The 20,000-nt window shown below is 42.1% G+C and overlaps 1 protein-coding gene across 12 annotated transcripts in view; it reads right to left on the bottom strand.

Moving 5' to 3' along the window:
* ncor2 (nuclear receptor corepressor 2) overlaps positions 1–20,000 on the bottom strand; it is a 153,985-nt gene that overhangs the window by 56,410 nt on the left and 77,575 nt on the right. For 9 of the 12 annotated variants that reach the window (XM_084054769.1, XM_084054770.1, XM_084054772.1 and 6 more), the window contains exons 10-15: positions 16,921–17,093; positions 8,576–8,669; positions 5,506–5,684; positions 4,848–4,902; positions 4,634–4,732; positions 1,129–1,259 (exon numbers count right to left, since the gene is read on the bottom strand). In XM_084054769.1, coding sequence (XP_083910895.1) covers positions 1,129–1,259; positions 4,634–4,732; positions 4,848–4,902; positions 5,506–5,684; positions 8,576–8,669; positions 16,921–17,093 — 731 coding nt within the window. Of the gene's footprint in view, positions 1–1,128; positions 1,260–4,633; positions 4,733–4,847; positions 4,903–5,505; positions 5,685–7,110; positions 7,168–8,575; positions 8,670–16,920; positions 17,094–20,000 lie in introns of all 12 variants that reach the window. The other 3 variants (XM_084054765.1, XM_084054776.1, XM_084054771.1) reach the window with 1 other exon arrangement.

Here is a 20,000-nt window from a genome sequence, read left to right as displayed (position 1 = left end):
TTGCCACCAGTCTATGCTCAATGTGCATTCAATCCTGAACTTTCCTTCCTCTCCTCCATGAACATGACATGCCAAGATCATTGCTGTAATCTTAGCCGTTAACTTTTTTTACTTGGTAGCACTGGTGCGCCCAATTTGAAAAGTCAGTGCAGCAGCGCCCAGTGACTCCCCGGCTCCATCATGTCAATGAGTAAACAATCTCCACGCTACTAGCACCAATAGCTACTGGCAGCTCAGAAGGGAAGGCATGGTTTGTTTTTCCGGATGGCAAGGGAAGAGGAGCGCTCGCTTTGTTTCACTTGGCGTCCAGTTTTGTTCGCACCACAGCACTCGCACAAATCCTCCCAATTAAATTTAGAGGTCGCACAGATTAAATTTCAGCGACCAACCCGGTCACAATTTAGAGCCCTGAAAGAATATCCTAATGGAAGTTAAATATTTTACAATACTTTTTGTTTTATAAACAAGTTTCAACAAGATGGTGGTGAGATTGAGAGAGGTGCGTACCAGCAGAAAGACAATTCAATCAGAACTTTCATTCACACGTTGACTTTGTTGCATCTTTGCTTCTGAACAATCCCACTTACAATGTCGATCACACTTACACAATGTGAAGCAAAACACGCTTTTAATTCAACATGCATGTCATACAAGTCATTCGTATTTCTCATCTTTGTCCCTCATTGACAGTGTGCTAACACGTTACTATAGTAACCCGACACTGCACATGTCGAAGGAGGCAGACTGGGGAGCTCAATGCTGGCACTGGGGAGCTGTTCTCGCATTCATTCATTCATTTTCTCGCGTGAATATATTGGCAATCCTCAGTATTTGGCCTGATGGTGCCCATACGAATATTTAGTCATATCGCCCAACTCTAATCTACAACATAACTGTTAATGATAGTTATGTACTAAGATTACAGGCAAGCCCTATGACATGGCTCTATGGGGGTTAACCAATGACACCGCCCCCCCCCACTCCCAAGACCAAGGCCGCCATTTAGATATGGTCATTAAAGCTCTATTGGAGGGTGAAGACAGTATAACAAAAGCATTCAGCTCATCATTTACAGTGAGAAAAAAAAGAAAGGAAAAGAAGGAGAGGACACGGGGAACGGGGACTCACTTCATTCCATCCTCTTTGTCTTCGGCCTCATTCTTCTCTTCATCCCTCTCTGCTTCCTTCTCTTTTTCCTTCTCTTCTTTGTCTTCTTGGCTGCTGCGGTTCACCTGTTGCTGCTGCTGCTGCTGACCATGCTGCGACAACAACAAGACACTCCATTACAGAGATGATCATGATCCCTGGTAACCGGACACGCTGTGTCTGCACACAAACATGCATGCACTTCAACTAATGTAAACACATGCATATATGAACGGAGTGGAACACAAACACAAACTAGAGAACATCTAGCGAGATTGGATCACATCAGCCAAAAACGCTAAATCGATGTGTATGGTGCAATGGAACCCGTGAAATTTGAGAAATGAGTTTAATGAAACAGGTGAACTGTGGCAGATTTTTCCAATATGGCAATATGCTTAATTGTTGAAATATTTACTGTATGTCGAATGTAGAACGTGCCATTATTGGCAAGAGATACATTATCTGTTGTTTGGTTAAGAACATAAAAATGTAATGTCCATCGACACCTGAAAACTGTTCATGTATCCTGTGGAACCATCACTGCTGTGAGATCATGGTCGGAATAGTAATACTAGTAGGTGTTCACAACATCTGTGAGGATTTCAGGACACGCATCACATCACATCACATCACCTCTACTCTCGTATATGTGATCAATGAGAGTTCCATTGTTTGTAGTTGCTTCTTTGATGCACTGATCAAAACCCAGTTGTTTCTTAGCTTGGGCTATGGTGCCTTTCTTGTCTTTGATTTCAACCAGAAGAGGGCTTAAAGTGTAGGGTCCAATACAACAGCAGTGACAACACGTGGGGAGAAATCAATTGGCATGACGACTGAATTGTGGAGAAAACAGGGTAAAAAGCAACAAACAAAAAAAAAGTCTCAGATTTGCATGTTTCTACTTTACTAGCCTTTAATATATCTTTTTCTATTCTGGCATGCCAACCATTGTCAGGACCGCACTCAGCTTACTGTTCAACCCAGAGGATGAAAGCTAATGTTTGGGGCTAACAGCATTATTGGGGGCAAAGCTTGTCATGTTTCTCACAGTTGTTACAGTAGCTCTATTTTAGTAAAGGTAGACACTATAGGCTTTTAAAAGGCTGAGCTGTGGTGATGGTATCTTTGCTTTGTAAAAGTGGTTGCATGTCAGTGCACAGCAAATACAGTGGAGCCAAAAGCTTATTACAGCTAAAAAAGAGTCTAAGAAGGGCTGGGCGATATGGACATGAATAGCACCTGCTGTTTGATATGGAGAGTCCACACTGCAGTTAAAAAGAAGTGCCACTACATGGCAGAAGACAACAGGCTACACTACAACAGTTTGACTTTCCTCCCCTGAAAAAAAGCCACCAGAATTGTCTTGTTTTTTCCAACATTACGATTTAAAAAGTTTAAATCGAAAAATCTAATTGAATGAATCATGACATTAAAGATGAAAGTCATATTGAATTGTGATTTGGAGAATTGTGACATCCCTCCACTATACACACTGTTCACATACTATTCACACCTGGTCTGACCGAAGAATTCTTGTTATTAATATTTGTATTATTTCTTATTTTTACTCTTATACTTACTATATCATACTATTATAATATACATTATCTTATCTTTTAAATCCTCATTACATAAACATAAGTAAGTAGCCATAAGGCAGGAGCCTATCTCCTGTTTCTGTAGCGTGAGGCAGCTTGATGGACAAGTACACCCCCTGGACATGACGCTCACGCGAGTATGTTGCAGGGAATGTATGTAAACATACCTGGCCAATAAACATATTCTTAAGATTAATTTTGTCAGGCTACACTTCAAACTTTGGTGCTGGTGGTCAGGTTGGTTTAATTTCAGACAGAATATGGCTACAGTCAGGTTCAACATTTCTGCTTGATTCAAGCTCTAGTCAGTGTGTTTCTAACGGTAATTTTACAGTGCATGGGAGGTAGTTGACCATATAGACAACTAGTACCCATGCTCATTTAGCAACCATAACCACTTCCCTCATCCATTTCCTGGCTGTCTGGGCTCAGGGTGGGCACACGCACACACGCACACGCACACACACACGCACGCACTCGCACACACACGGACACGGACACACACACACGCAAATAGCTTTCTCTAATGCTGCCCAGCTAAGAAAGACAGGAACCAGCCTTACTCCACACTGCCCCAGAAAAGAGCTGTTCCTCTATTTGGTTCCACAGAGCTGGAAGTCATGCCGATTACCGCCTCCAGGCTGCTGAAGGGCTTTATGTTGCTGTAGGGAATGCCTATTCTATGCCTCTCATATCTACTCTAACAGAAACGCATTAAATCTGATCTGACTCCTTGCAAGGAAATATAAGGACACACATTGGCGAAGGGGTGGGAAGATTACATGGTGTAGGAAAGCAACATCAATCTCCAATCTCTAGCACATCATTAATGTCCTCTCTGTGAGATTAACTCAACAGAAAACAAATAAAAACTCAATAAGACCGAACGATCCTCCAACCTGCTTAAAGGCTCCCCCAGCCCCCCGCCTTCAACATCCTCCCTGGACAGAGCATCAGCCTAATCATCGCCATTCACCCTAATTATACACATCTGTTATCCCTCGACCTCCAATCACAGCCCAAAACCGATCGAACTGTGGCCATTCAGACAGACACTCTGGCTGAGGCACGACATGGAACGGCCACTTAGCTACAGAACCATAAGAAAGGAGAGTCGTTGAGGCCGGGGGGGGGGGGGGCTCATTATGTTTTGTGTTAAGCCGTTACTCATGCTTACCATCTCTCCTCTCCCCAAAGGTCATTAGCGTCTGCATTCGCGGGAGATAATATCTCCCATGAATGCTAACGTTATATATTATAGAACTGTGCTAATGCTCCCACCTCTAACTCTTCTCTCCTCCAGTCTCCCCTAGCTGTGTGTCGCCATCGCTAGCTAGCAGCAGCTAACACAAGGCTCTGTAAGGCGTGATGCTGTGGGAGCGAGCGCCTGGTAATGAGCGGAGGCATCTCTGGGATAGATAAAGAGAGATGAGGAGACACCGTTGGGCCCGCGCCCACAGGAAAAGGTCACAGGCTAATTAATGCGCCATTTCATTAGTGCCCGCTGCAGCGGAGCTTAACAGTGCAACACCTGAGCTGAGGCTAAGTAATAACGAAGAGCTCGTTAGCGATTGGAAAGGACTGTTTAAACAAAGGAGAATTCAATTCGATACTATGACCTGTGTGTGTACAGTAGTTGCAGAGGTTTTGTTGGGTGGGGGGGGGGGGGGGGGGGGGCAGAGTGTGTCACGTGATCTGTGTACTCATGTGACCTGTGGTGATTCCTCAAATCAATGGATCCTGGGAGTTTTATCTTTTGACCATGCAGTTTATTGGTGCTTATTCACGTCAGCTCTCAGGATGGCTTTCACCATGAGATTGTATTGCTTTTAAAGTTGTTTTCAGCATCATACTTCACGCTCAGCTAGAATGGGAACACACTGTACCTGGCTCCTGCCGCGGCGCCGGTAGTTCCTTCGCACAATGTTCTTGTAGTTTTCATTCTTTTTAGTAAGGTAGTAGAAGAGCACACACTCTGCCACCGTCTGAAAACATAAATACAGCAGTGTCACCCCTCCTGAACACTTGATTTCTGATGAAGATGGACTATCCTCAAACTGCAGAGGGAGCAACAATTTGCCAACAAGATTTCAACTGTACCTTTCTCTCCAGGAAAGACGCAATCAGGCCAAAGTTCTTTGGCTGCTGGATGAACCTAAGCGCAGAGGGGAGAACATCAACAGAATGTAAATAATTTGCACTTCCCTTTTATGATGGCTGAAGTAGCAGCTGACAATGGGTAAGGCAATTGTGTTATTCATTGACACAAACAAGTATTCTCCATAACTACTGAACCCTACCACATTAACGACATTTAGGCTAATGGTATATGCTCTCATCACACTTTAAAATACTACTGGAGTAGTATAAATGGCAAATATCCATACATTTCTCTAATACAATCTCGAAAGAGAGATTTTTTTGCATGTGGATAGAATTTACAGTCATTGATTTTCCTTTGTTGGGTTGGTTGGATTGAGGTATGGCGGTCCAAAACACCTCCTCATGGTTCATAGAAAAGTGGAAGTTTCACTTCCTTACCGCTGGCTCACTGATCAATAATCTGTACTACTTCTAGCTGCCCTTTTCTTATTTTTGTTTTCATCTATAGCACCTAATAGGATTCAAAGTGTGAATTGATATCGTCGTGAGTTCCGTCCAAGGTTCAGCGTGCGTGCTTCACACATCACTTCAATCAGAAGCATAAATGCACGTCCTGATCCCAACCTACTGGCGGTGTCTTAGTGGTTTGACTTACTTCTCTCTGAAGGTGTCTTTTTCCCCATCGCTCCACATGTTCATGACCTGCCGGTCCTTGTACACCTTCATGGGGTCGTCCATCAGGCCATTCATATTGATGAACTTGATGCGCTGCTGCTCGGCGTCAAACAGCATGGGAGGGATGACTGCCAGCTGTCGCATCTGTTTCTCAGTGTTCTGACGTGGGGGAGGCGCAATCGCACACAGACAGACAGACAGACAGACAGACACAAAAATGTCTGGGAATGAATAGGTTGTACAGAGGCAGCTCTCTGACCATGGGGTGCTAAACAAACACAAGCTATATACGGCCAAATGTGGTGGAGACAACCATGGTGGAAAGTGTGCAAGAGGTCAGAAGACGAGAGGAAGTTTGGGGCTTCCTGTCCGCTCAGTGGGACAAGGTGCATGCCTTGTATTTGTGTCAACACAGGCCTGTGATTCCCCTACGATGGAGTTGTAGCGGCGGTGGTGGACAAATAATAGTTTTTTTTTCTGGCGCTGGCAGATAGAAAGTCCCGCCGTCCCTGCTGGGACATTTCTATCCGCCAGCACCAGAAATATGGAGAAAGAATATGTACAAATCCACTCAATCCCCATGGATCCCCGAGGTCATCAATATGGTATCATAGTACTACTGATGTCATAGACTGGCCTCCAAGAACTATGATAAAGGGTGCTGCACTAAGCGCTCTGGCAATGGGTTCAACGGGTCTGCATAACTGGGGGGGCAAGCGTTTACAATGGGCATCGTTTACAATGAGCATCGGCCTAGTAATCCTCCTATAATTTGACAAACCTCGGTGGTGAGGCCAAAATTGCTCTGCCCGGTTCTCCTCAGCGGCTGGAGCAATTGATCCGAAATTGCACACAGCCATTGACCATTACCATGTGCACCTAACAGCGAAGCCCGTTTTTCGATTTCACCAAATCTCAGCTGTTTATTCACGTTTTAAAGTAGTCGCCATGGTTACGGGTTGCCAGATCATGTGCGCATATCCCCCCACGGATCTTTCTGTTACTTTCTGACGAAAACAAGCTACATTCAACTGCCAATAACTATGGAACGGATTATCGCGGTGGCAAAAAAGAAATTCTCAGATTCTACGAGATTCTACTACGTCTTTTGACGTTGTAGAGAGAGAGAGACAGAGAGAGAGAGCTAGAGAGAGAGAGACAGAGGAAGAGATGCAGCGTTTTGAGGCGAGTAGCATCTAGAGAAGAGAAAAAAACAACCCAAAGCTGCACCCCGTGCAGCTGGGCTGGGGCTCTGCGTTACATACTAATGTGCCGTTAGCATGCGTGTATGTGTGTGTATATGAGATGAAAGTGTCTTGTTTCTGAGCACAGACTCAGACTACTTGTCTTCTACCCCAGTGGTTCTCAACCTTTTCAGGCTGAGACCCCCCAAATTAATCATATTTGAACTGGGGACCCCCCAAACTTTTTTCTAAATTTCTAAATTTGTATCCCTCGATTTTGTAACCCTTTTTTTCACCCGGTGCCAATTTGCTAAGTGATCCTGGGCACTACACTCCCCCCACCAGCCTAGGGAGGCCATGGCCGAGCTCATGCCTCCTTCAATGCATGAGAGCCAACTGACCTTATTGTCACCTGACAGGGACGCGGGAAGTGGGGTGCTGAGGGTGCTGCAGCACCCCTGGTGGTGGGGAAGAGAAAGAAAAAAATTGGAAAACATTTAGATTTTTTTTTTAGATTTCTTTTTTTTTGTAAATTAAACAAGTATATATCATTTTTAAAGTCTATATACACACTTACATATTAAAACAATGATGTGTTTAACTTTTGGGAATAAAATATTTGTTGAAAAAGGTGAAAAAACGTGAAAAATGAGAAAAAATCGCGGGACACATGTGAAAAAAAATCGGGGACTCGAGTCCCCCGCCAAGCCCAGCCCCCCTTGGCATAAATGACTTCCAGCGTCCCTGCGTTCGGACATAGCGCGTGGAAGGAACACGTTATTCCAACCAGTTCCCTTCCTCTCCATCAGGCGCCTCGGCTGACCAGGGGGAGGCAGTATAGTGACCAGGATTACTACATGTTTTTGTGAGGATATTAACTACCCTAGGAGACACGGGGAGAACATGCAAACTCCACACAGAGTAGGCCCTTTCGCCAACCCCACCTAGGGTATGGGCGCTGGTGACGCGGAGGAGAACACACACCCCCAGCGCCCACAGCGTCCCCGGCGGGAATCGAACCCAGGACCTTGTAGCTGTGAGGCGACAGCGCTACCAACTGCGCCACCATGCCCCATCGGACCCCCCAAACTTGACAAGCATTTGGAATTGTAGGCGTTGAGGCATTACATTTTGTTTGACTCGGTCCCACAGATAAAAAAATGGGAAAATAGCAGATCTACAAGCGTTGCGAGGAGTTGTGAGCTTGTAGATCGGCTATTTTCAAACTTTTTGCCTCTTATATTATTTTACAATTTGGCCAATGTTTGACCAGTTTTTATAGTATGGTTTGTTGATTACTTTTGATGCAGTAATGGTCTTTTTTTCTTGAATTTTTTCTCAAGGTATTAAAAAAGTTTTAAAAGACCTTAAAATGTCACTTCACTGTCATCTGGAGACCCCCCCAAAATCACCCCTTGGGGATCCAGACCCACAGGTTGAGAACCACTGTTCTACACCAGTGATTCTCAAGGTGCGGTCCGGGAACCCTCAGGGTTCCTTGAGGGTGTGTTCCACATGTACCCTTTTTTACTGAATGGGACCCCCGATTGTGAGCTTACAGATCGCCTGTTTTCACTTATTTCGATTTTTTTTTGCCTAACACATGCCAAAAAATAAGGATACATTCTTAATCTATTCTTTTTAATGAACTTATTATCAACCTTTATTGACCCTGGAAGAGGTCAGTGACGAAAGGACAATGGGTGATATCTGAAAAACACCATGGGCTGATAACTGATAACCCCTAAGGTGATGCGTAAACCTCAACCGAACAAGTCAACATGTGAAGAGTGTGCTGGGAGTGTAGGAGGAAAGCACTCATACAGAGGAGTGATGTAGTAGTAGTAGGAGGGGTGGGAAGCTCACCTCTTGCTCTGATATGCCGTCGATGATCTCGGACACCTCATGTTCACTGCGGGCTGCAGATGAGGCCAGGCCACTTCCACGTTGCCCCACACGGCTAAAGAGTAGACACAGGGTGTTACTAAATACACGTGTGGTTTATTCACATTTGGACCTACTGTATGCACAAAAATAGTTCTGTTGTTCTAAACAAGCACCGAACTGGTGATATGCTGCGACCAGCTTTAGGGTTGCTTAGAGGTTGCATGTGTGAGTTAGAAAGAATGCATGTAGAGACCAAACAACATTACATTTAATGAATACACATTATCAGTAACAGTTATATAAGTCTGCCATGTTTTTTTACAGGGTGCTTGCCCTTTTCCGAAATAAAAATTCCAAACTTTTTCCAGACTTTTTCCGAACTGATAGTTTTTTCTTCAAGGCCGCTACAAGTGTGTTTTTGTTGGGATTTTGACCTTTTGATCACCGATGGTGATCTTGAAGTAAACTTTCAAACATGAACATGCTATTTCATAAATAAGACAATTGATTTAATATTGGGTCGCAGTATAATCAGACAGCTGTTTTAGGTGAAAACATGACAGGATGACAACTTGGCAGGCGGAGATCAACTCTACATTACAGCACCCGCTAACATTTGTTCCTATACAGGATATGTAGAATTTGAGAAGGTACAGAGATAACACCTCAAAATTGATTGACAAAAGAAGCCTACAGAAGATGGGCTTTGTTCTATTGTGTGCAGACCTTTTGAAGCTTGTCCTCCCACAGGGCAGAGATGTAAATTGGTGGGGTCCAAGGGGCGACACCCTAGGCTGAGATTGGCCTCTTTTGTTTTTATGTGAGTTAATCAGCATTCTATTGTTCCCCTTGCGAGGGCAGAAAGACAGGAGGTCTACAGAAGATTTTAAGGTTTAATTCTAACTTTGTCAAACTGAGTAAGACCAGGTACATTCATACAAGAATAAGTCCTTTAAAGTGCATGGTTGAGAAGAATAAAGTTGAATAACTATGATTTGTGCTGTAAACCAAGGGAAATGCCATTTAAGGGATTCATTCTGGAGTAAATGCTGTCTTTATTGATGTATTCTTTCTAAACTATTGTTTGCAACTATGAAGTATAACAGTATGTGGATTCATTTTAAAGCTTGAGAAATGTTACACAAGAATTACTATACCAGCTTTTGTGTAAAGGTAAAGTTTGATAATTAGAAATAAGACAAGTTGTTACTCTGTAAGTACAATGCAAATGTGTTTCATCAGGGTGTTGCGGGGGGCTCGGCCACGACCCTTACAATATTCCTGTAATTGGTGTGTGATTGGTGAACAGGGATCAGGGGGCTGGGCTAAAACTACCTGACCCCTCCCCTTGTTGACAAGAGGTGAACAGTGTATAAATGCTTTGTGTTTGTAAGTGACTGGGCGCGCTGCTTATTGGAACCCACATGGCAGACGTCCCAGTCAGGCTGAAATAAACGATGCTTGACCTTAATCCTTGGACTCTGGACTTCTTTCAACTTTAAGCTTTCTTCGGGAAACCGGTATTAATAGCCCGCTCTTGTGATCGAAAATATACTTCATATATGGCGTATGTCGGCAGTCGTCTTAATATTCTTTCCTTCTTTTATGGAGGACGGGGTATGCGAGAAGGACCTGATTTTTTGTGGTTTTATTTTTGATTTTAAGGGCGATGGGCTGGTTTTCTGGAGAAGGGTTTTTTTGTGGGGTAGATCCAGGGCCCAAGGTAAGTGTGCTTTGTGGCACGAAAATGCTTCTTGAGCCGGTAAAGGCCTTGGAGCTAAAATTGTTCTAAATTATACCTTATAGCGATATATAGGCCTTCATTTTCCCAGAATCGTTTGACTGGTGAGCAAGAGTAGGAGAGCTTCTTTCGAATTGATTTTGGACAAAACAATATTAGTGTGTGTGGAGGTTTTGGCGCCCCTTGAAGTGTTTCAGATTCGAATAACCTGGGAATGAAAGACAATGGCTTATTTATCTTGATTTTCTTGAAGTCTTCAGTCAATTGCAAGTCAGTTAATAGTAAATATATTCTGATATATTTGCAAGATGTTAAGTACAAGAAATTGACTGAATATTTGCAGAGGGGGAGATGATTAGCCTGGTCAGAAAGCTCATTTTACTCGTCTTTGGGACCTTTCACAGGAGTGTTAAATGCTTACATATTTTATATAGGAATCCATTCATATTACAGAACCGTTTGATCAGTGAGCTAAAAGGCAGTGAAGTCAAAAAGAAGTTTATTTCAACTCGGTTCAGTAATCAACAATAATATGTTGCATTATAATACAATGACATTTAGAACAATATCAATTCGCCTTCCAAAATCGACGAGCTGTGAGGGGAAGGAGAGCTTGCAATGGTCGTTTTTGAGAGTTGAATGCACTGTAAATACGTTTGAAGTACAGGACTTTGAATAATGTACATAGGAACGTGAACGCACGCACGCACGCACGCACGTAAGAAGTTTTTGGGACTCAGTTACTTTGGTAAGGGGTCCAGGACAGGCTCAGACGCTCATGCGTGGAGGTGTTCTATTTTTGTAAAGGCATTGTTTTTGGGACTCAGTTACTTTGGTAAGGGGTCCAGGGCAGGCTCAGACGCTCTTGCGTGGAGGTGTTCTATTTTTTGTAGCGTGATGATATGTGTATAAGAAGATGATGAGTAAGCCTTGTAGATATCTTGGGAACATTGCAAAATACTTGTAATTATGAAAATTACTATCGGCATAAGTCTAACAATTAGTCGAATCAAATCGTTGAGTAGTATAGCAGAATATGGTTTCTTCCTATGAGTATGTATTTTGTAGTGTTCTACCGTCTAGGGAGAAAAGAGATACATTTAGGTACAAGGCATTGTTTATTTTGTGATCGCATGGGAGTTTTTTTTTGGGGTTGAATTTTTTATGTGTTACGTTCGTAATGCGACTTTCTTTGTGACCGTTTTGCAAGCGGCTACTTCCAGGATTATGGATGGACTTAATTATGTAGGCTTTTCGGTCTGCTTGGAGATGAAACGTCTTTGTGGGGTCATGGCTTTTCGGCTGTGTAATGATATCTTAATTATCACATTCGTGGTAAGGTTACTTGTTGGTCTTGTTACAGTATGTGTTGAGTCTTTGTTGTAGGGGCGAGTGGTATGTCTGTAAGTATGTGTGTTGGAGGTGCAATGAGGAGATTTAGGTGATCAGAGGCTGTGCGCGCTGGGCGCAAGGAGCGTGTGATCACTCTTACTTTGAGGTTACTTTGTGGCTTTTCGGCTGCGTACTGCTTTCTTAAATTATCACTTTCATGGTGATGCAATTTTTTCTTGGACTGGACAATGGAGATGTGAGTGTGATTCTGTGTCTGTGTTTGTCTCGTGCGTGGATTTTTGACGAATGGTCTGTGATACAGTGTGTGTGTATGTTGGGGATAAAGTGTGTGTGTGAATGTGTGTCGGCGAGCGGCGCATTTTGTGTCTTGTGGAGGAAGTTTTATTTTTTATTTTTTGTTGGACTGGATGTTGAGATTTTTTCGGTGCTTGGAATAGCTTGGATCCGGTGTTGTTGTTGAGATAGATTGGTGGATTTCATTTTTGTACAACATATCTTTTGCAAAGAGTGTTGTAGAGGGGTGAGATGAAATGATTGTTTAAATATTTAACTGATGAACAGAGACATAACGATTTAGTCTAAGCGATAGTGAAAATAATCTTTGAACTGTTAAAGTAATCTACAAAATAGGACAGTAAGAAGTGAATTTAGAAGAAAGAAAAAATTGGAATGTTACAGTAAAGAAATAATAAGAGCAAAGGTTAAATTTGATCAACAATAGATTTGTAGATGTTCGTGTGAAGATATTTAAATATTGAGAGCTAAGGTTTTATTATATAGGATTGATTCGATTTGATTTGTGCTTCATTTATGACGGCTTAATTATTTAACTGGTCTAATATGTTGTTATGAGTGTGTTGTCCTTTTGTGTCAAATCAGGGCTGTTTTCGGAGAGAATGCAAACCGGGGAATGCATGCCTTTGGAAGATCCTGTTATCTGGCCAGAAACAGGGTTGCTTGTGTTCTTTCCGAGAACACCAAGGCTTGAACACGGAGTGGAAAAGCATAACATGGTCACATTAGGATCTGTTGGTGTTACTTTGAATATTGAGGGACATGTGATATAGCTAGCATGTGTGCTTCGACTAAAAAGATACACTTTATTTAATTGACTCAGCCGTGAATAAGTACATAGACAGTGTTGATTTAGAAATTATGGTTTGGATATAATGGAAGGTTAAAATGGAGGAACCATAAAGTAGAAGTTTCACTGGCTTTCTGATTGCAGGAGTTTGGGGGTTCATTCCAAAAAACACCTGAACTACTGCAACAGGGAGATATTTGTGATTCTTATTTTGCTAAAGTGAATTAGATTTTAGTTTATTAAATAGGAGATCTTAGGACAGAGTCATTGGTGGCCTTTGAGGGCCAAGAGAAGGGACTACACTTTTTTGTTCAGGTTTTTAAAAGGACATAGACTTTTCTCTTTTGTGCTAAAGTGTAACTGTAAAATTTGCCTTAAATTGAGTGACAGCTTATAAACAGTTCCCGGTCTGGATCACTATTCTTTTTCATATCACGAATCGACTAATATTTAGAGCTTCGATAGTGGACTTAAATACTTAATTCAGTGGTTCAGTACTGGTGCTAAAAATAGGCTGAAATTCGTTTATATAAGGTAACAGAACAATATACAAAATCCAAGCATTTAATAGGAGATGTCTGTGTCTGCTTTGAAATTACCACATTTTGTTTGTTTGTTTGTTTTTGTTAGGAACCAGGGAAAGAAAGAGAATCTGACGCAGTTTTAAGGTAAGTGTTGTTTGATGTGAGTTACCAGGGGTGGACAGTCTTTTTCTGGTACAGACCCAAGTAATTAGTATAGTTTTGGCAGAACCTTGAGGGTCACAATTAGGTGACTGGAGGGGAGTTTATCCTCAGGCTCGAGACGCCAGGATAGGAAAAGGTAGACAGATTAGATAGAAATTGACAGACAGATAGGGTGGTCTGCTTCATCTTGTTTAAAGAGACGTCACACCCTTGTGACGAAACATCACCCAGCACTGATCTTACACTGATCTTTGTAGATCTGTACTTAAGTAAAATAGATTTATTAGGCTTTAAGGAGAGTACACATTTTGAAAATATTGAGAGTAAAAGTTCTGTTATTACTAAATTTAGGACCAAGAGGGGATGTTTGTACAGAGAGTACTGTAGTATAAATTTTGAATTAGTGTTCTGAAAAACATACAAAGGAGGGAAAAATTGAAAAAGTTTGATTGTAATGAAAAATTGAGATATAGTAATTTATGTAGGAATCAATAGGCTAAGACCTAGTTAAAATGTATTATCTGTTTGGAAACATGTTTGATTTATTAGGAAAAGTCTAGGGAAAGTTTTTGCCGAGTATTTTCCTGTCAGGAATGGAGTTGGAGAAGCTGGAGGAACTTGGAGACACAGATGGCTGATAATCCAGAGGGGATCATGGCTGAGTGGATGGTGTCCAGGGCTGCAAGATGGAGTCGGTGGGATGTCAAATGGAGCCAAAGTCAAAGAAATCGATACACCAGGAAAGCTGTGCTGGTCCGAGGCCCTTCAACCTGAAGTCATCTCAACCCTAGTGTCACGGCATCAGCGGAGAAAGGAGCATCGATCGCCAGGCCATCGGTCTACTCATCAGCATTGGCTCATCTAACGCATCGCTACAGGACAGCAGGAGAACAGACAGGTCCCGGATGACAGCAGATTTCAAGGAAACTAGGAGCAGCTCAACCAACCAGGAGCCGGTGTGAATCTTCAACCAGATGGCTGCTAACTACTCATCGAACTACAACACTACAGGACGGCAGAAGGAGACGTCAAGCGGACGGCTAGATGGTCCCAGAGATCCAGATCTGCAGGCCTTGGAGATTCAACCAAGTTGCTGTGTCCAGATGAAAGCCGTACGCTCTCTCATGGAGAGTGGACCCCTGGAAGCCCGTGTATGTTTTGATATGCTTTTTTATCGACGCCATAATAGAGAAGCAGCACTAGTTGCCAACATTTGAATAGTGATACTACGCCCCCACCCCATATCAATTCCATACCACACTTTCCTCTTACTCATGCCCCATCAGGTGTCATTGGAAAATGACACTATACCCTCACCCTTCATTTCCACAAAACCCCATTCTTTCCCCTGTCTCAAGCTGTGAACAGTTTCTGATTCAATGAACTGAGGATTTGCCAGGTGCAAAACATGGACATTCAAAGAAGAAGAATCCAGCAACTGCGCGTTGTTAGCTCAGGCGAAAAAAGAAAAACAGAAAATCATTTCTGAGCGCGTGGACACTAAAGGACACTTTTTGTTACAGGATGTTATATGATGTGTTTTGATCAGTAACCAAATGACGATTGTTTTACAGGTTCAGTAATATACATAAGTAGGCTGTTAAGTGTTGATTTTTGCAGGTTTGACAGGGGGCTGGAGGAGACTTTAACCTTGAGTGTTTAACCAGTACTGTATTATTTTACAGGTTTGAAAGTTCCTTTGTGGGAGACGTTGTGAAGTCTCCCAAGAGGGGTTATGAAGTAAACTTTCAAACATGAACATGCTATTTCATAAATAAGACAATTGATTTAATATTGGGTCGCAGTATAATCAGACAGCTGTTTTAGGTGAAAACATGACAGGATGACAACTTGGCAGGCGGAGATCAACTCTACATTACAGCACCCGCTAACATTTGTTCCTATACAGGATATGTAGAATTTGAGAAGGTACAGAGATAACACCTCAAAATTGATTGACAAAAGAAGCCTACAGAAGATGGGCTTTGTTCTATTGTGTGCAGACCTTTTGAAGCTTGTCCTCCCACAGGGCAGAGATGTAAATTGGTGGGGTCCAAGGGGCGACACCCTAGGCTGAGATTGGCCTCTTTTGTTTTTATGTGAGTTAATCAGCATTCTATTGTTCCCCTTGCGAGGGCAGAAAGACAGGAGGTCTACAGAAGATTTTAAGGTTTAATTCTAACTTTGTCAAACTGAGTAAGACCAGGTACATTCATACAAGAATAAGTCCTTTAAAGTGCATGGTTGAGAAGAATAAAGTTGAATAACTATGATTTGTGCTGTAAACCAAGGGAAATGCCATTTAAGGGATTCATTCTGGAGTAAATGCTGTCTTTATTGATGTATTCTTTCTAAACTATTGTTTGCAACTATGAAGTATAACAGTATGTGGATTCATTTTAAAGCTTGAGAAATGTTACACAAGAATTACTATACCAGCTTTTGTGTAAAGGTAAAGTTTGATAATTAGAAATAAGACAAGTTGTTACTCTGTAAGTACAATGCAAATGTGTTTCATCAGGGTGTTGCGGGGGGCTCGGCCACGACCCTTACAATATTCCTGTAATTGGTGTGTGATTGGTGAACAGGGATCAGGGGGCTGGGCTAAAACTACCTGACCCCTCCCCTTGTTGACAAGAGGTGAACAGTGTATAAATGCTTTGTGTTTGTAAGTGACTGGGCGCGCTGCTTATTGGAACCCACATGGCAGACGTCCCAGTCAGGCTGAAATAAACGATGCTTGACCTTAATCCTTGGACTCTGGACTTCTTTCAACTTTAAGCTTTCTTCGGGAAACCGGTATTAATAGCCCGCTCTTGTGATCGAAAATATACTTCAATCTCAAAGCACTGGCAGTGAAACTTGCATCTTTTTTGCCCATGCTGGCGATGTTAATGTATTTGGCACATTTTTTGCACAACACTTTAATTACTTGGGGTCAGGAGGAATCCAGGTTTTATGTTTGTGGTGTTTGAGAAATAAGCTCCAAAAACAAACAAGAACCCATTTTCACATCTCTAATGGGCTAACGTTAGAACGACTGCCTACTCAGGAACAATTTAACCTTTGCATAACTTTATAAAATCCAATAATAATACATCTGACATCCAGACATTTATCACAATGAACAATAGCGCACACACACACACACACACACACACACACACACACACACACACACACACACACACACACACACACACACACACACACACACACACACACACACACACACACACACACACACACACACACACACACACACACAGTTTTGTTTCTTTTCTTGGGCATAAATTGAATTAATTTGGTTTTGATTCCAGGTTATTAATTCATCTCTTTCAGAGTTAGATTAACACTCCAGATTTTAGTCATTTTGTAAGAGTGTATGTAACTTGATGTGTCCGAACAGTAGGAAAGGAGGACAACTTCAGTAAAGAAAACAATATTCCCACAGTCTCACCTCTGCATGCGCTCCTGCATCTCTCTCTGCTTGCGGATCTCCGGGAACTGTTTCTCGTAATACTCGCGCACCTTGCTCTCCTTGGCGCGCCGCCTTGGGTTGTTCTCGATGCGTTCCACCTTTTTCTCCCAGGCCTCCATCAGCTGATCATAGCGCTGACAGAACTTCTGTTCCTGAGGGAATATTGGACACGGGGGAGGCGGTTAATGCACTGCAGAAACGCTTTCTAACATCGACAACATACCGTTGCTTCAAGTTCATAGGCATTTTTACACAAAGGGCTATGAATTTCAAACCACAGACTCAAAAGAATCCATCACCGGGCAGGTGACATGCAGTCAACACCAAAGGCAAAGACAGTTAAAAAGCATTTACCCAGGTAGTTATCAAAGACACACAGATCTTAGATCGTCGACTGCTTTTCCCGGGAGATTACAGATTATAGAACACTGATATAGAGGGTGACATTTTCTAGCACTTCTAGCACTTTGCTCTGTCCAGACATAAGAGTGCTGCGTGATACATTGGTATTTTGATGGAAGTCTGGCCTTGAGTGCTGACTCTGGCAGGCAAGTATGTTTTTTTCCCCTGCTCCTGCTCCTGCAGGCAGTAAAGCAGACCATTAACCCCGGAGGAGACATGACCCTCAGTGGTCTCTTAAAACACAAGGTGATGTCTCCTCTTCACTCTGCCCGCCAGCAGCTACAGCTCCACCCACTTATATACACAGAGCAGGAGAGGAGACTGGACACCGGGGCTAAGAGGCATGCACGACCGCACTGCCTTTCCGTCTGACTTTCATAGTGTTGAAATACAGCATCAACACATCACTGGATGGAGATGTTTGCAACTGCAAAATGCTCTTTAGATGCATCGCTTCTCTGATGTTGGATGTCAGATCAGGGCGGGTGAGGGAAGGCTTGTTAACTCCCCTCATTTCCCCAGCCCAGACTAGAGAAGCTAAATCCATGCTGAAACTAGGGGCTTGATTTGATGTAATGATTATCTGTCAAGCAGTGGTGGAAAGTGACTAAGAACATTCACTCAAGTACTGTACGTAGGTACAATTTTGAGGTACTTTTACTTTACATTTTTCAATAATATATACTTCTACTCCACTACTGTACATCTCAGAGGCATATAATGTACTATTTTACTCCAATACAATGATTTCACAGCTTTGGTTACTAGTTAGTTTATAGATTACAAAACATACATTAACCACTTAAGCCCTATTTCATACTTCAGCTATTGGAGAAACAGCGCACAAGCTCGCAACACATTGTGATTTCGAAAAAGTTAGAAAATGTCTTTTTCTTCTACTCTTACTCAAGTAACAAGAATGACAAGTCATAATAAAGCCGCATGCGGCAGGCTTTTTTGGCTCCAATCTTGTCAACAACACAACATTAACATTTTGTGTAAACAATTCACAGCAGTGAAATAAGTAGGTCTTTCACTTATGGCTCCAGAAGCATATTTACTGATATCCAGTATTTAGCTTATGTAGATTATCATTCAACTAAAATGTAACACTTTTTTGTCTCACAAGCCAAAGTCCTCTCCTACTGTACATTGTATTACTACTACTCCTTGGAAGTGAAAAACTCAGAATACATAACGCAGTGGTGGAAAGTAACCAAGTACATTTACTTAAGTACTGTACTTAAGTACAATTTTGAGGTATTTGTACTTCACTTGAGTATTTCTAATTTCCAATACTTTAACTCCAACTCCACTACATCTCAGAGGCAAATATTGTACTTTTACTCCACTACAATTATTTGAGAACTTTAGTGACTAGTTACTTTGCAGATATAAATTATAATATTATAAAACCTACATTAACCACTTTAGCCCTATTTTATACATAGGTAATTTGAAAATAGCCGATCTACAAGCTCACAACTTGCCGCGATGCGACGCGTTGTGAGCTTGTAGATCTGCTATTTTCAAACACAAGTACTTTTGGTACTTTACATTTGATTGATTGATTGATTGATGTACTTTATTTAGTAAGACATGAGAACAGTACATGACAGTACATAACAGTACATGGAAGTACAAATTTTGATTCCAATACTTTTGTAGGCCTACTTTTATTCAAGTCAATTTTGAATTTGGGATTTTTACTTGTAACAGAGTACTTCTACATTGCAGTATTGATACTTTTATTAAGTACAACATTTGAGTACTTTTTCCACCACTGTACATAAGTGACAAAGATACAGTTCATAGTCGCTTCTTTTGTTTTGGGCTTGTTTTCATAGACAGGGTTGCTTATTTCTCTCACAAAACCTGGCAACACTGACCAGGAAGTCCTGTGCATCGTATTGTTTACATCAGATCACAGCATCCAACAGAAATAGTTTAATAATGATGGGAAAAATATAAGTTACACTTACAGAAACAAACATAGATAGGAGCAACACTACTACTACACTACTTGTGTTGCACCGAAAATAATGTTTTACCGCTACGCGCGACACGGCCGTTCGACAAACTTTAAATACTCGCAGCCGACGGAGGGACCTAACTCTATGAGAGGGACAGAGAGAGAGAGAGGGGGGGGGGGGCGCGCTGCCCTCTCGCTCCCTGTAGAGAGAGGCAGCCACTCTGGAGAGGAGGAGACAAGTCCCGCGGGTGCTCTGGGATTAATATTAATATTTAAATTATTTATTATGATAAAATAAAAAATTAAAAAATCGCGGCCTTTGCGATTAGCTAATCGCGTGGTTTCAAATCGCGATTTTGGTTTGAAAAGGATTAATCGTTCAGCCTTAGACAACACCAACAAAGATTAGTAGTAGTAGACCTGTATGTATGATGATCAGTTATTATTCCAGACAGTGGTCTATCCAAGACGTTTTAACACGTTTAAGAGCAGGTCTCAACCAGCTCCTCATGCGACTCTCTCTCTCTCTGTGAGTAGCGTAGACTAACAGCGAGGGGCTGTGCTGCTGCTGCTGCCACACAACGCCGTTTAACCGAGTTATACTTCTCCAGTACAACGGTGTCTAACCGAGTTATACTTCTCCACCAACGGTGTCTAACCGAGAGAGTCCATGCAGATCACAGCT

This window comes from Gymnoscopelus microlampas, assembly GCF_963454915.1.
Source record: "Gymnoscopelus microlampas genome assembly, chromosome: 4".
NCBI lineage: Eukaryota > Metazoa > Chordata > Actinopteri > Myctophiformes > Myctophidae > Gymnoscopelus > Gymnoscopelus microlampas.
Note: the sequence above shows the minus strand (reverse complement) of the source record. Positions and strands in the feature narration are given on the sequence as shown.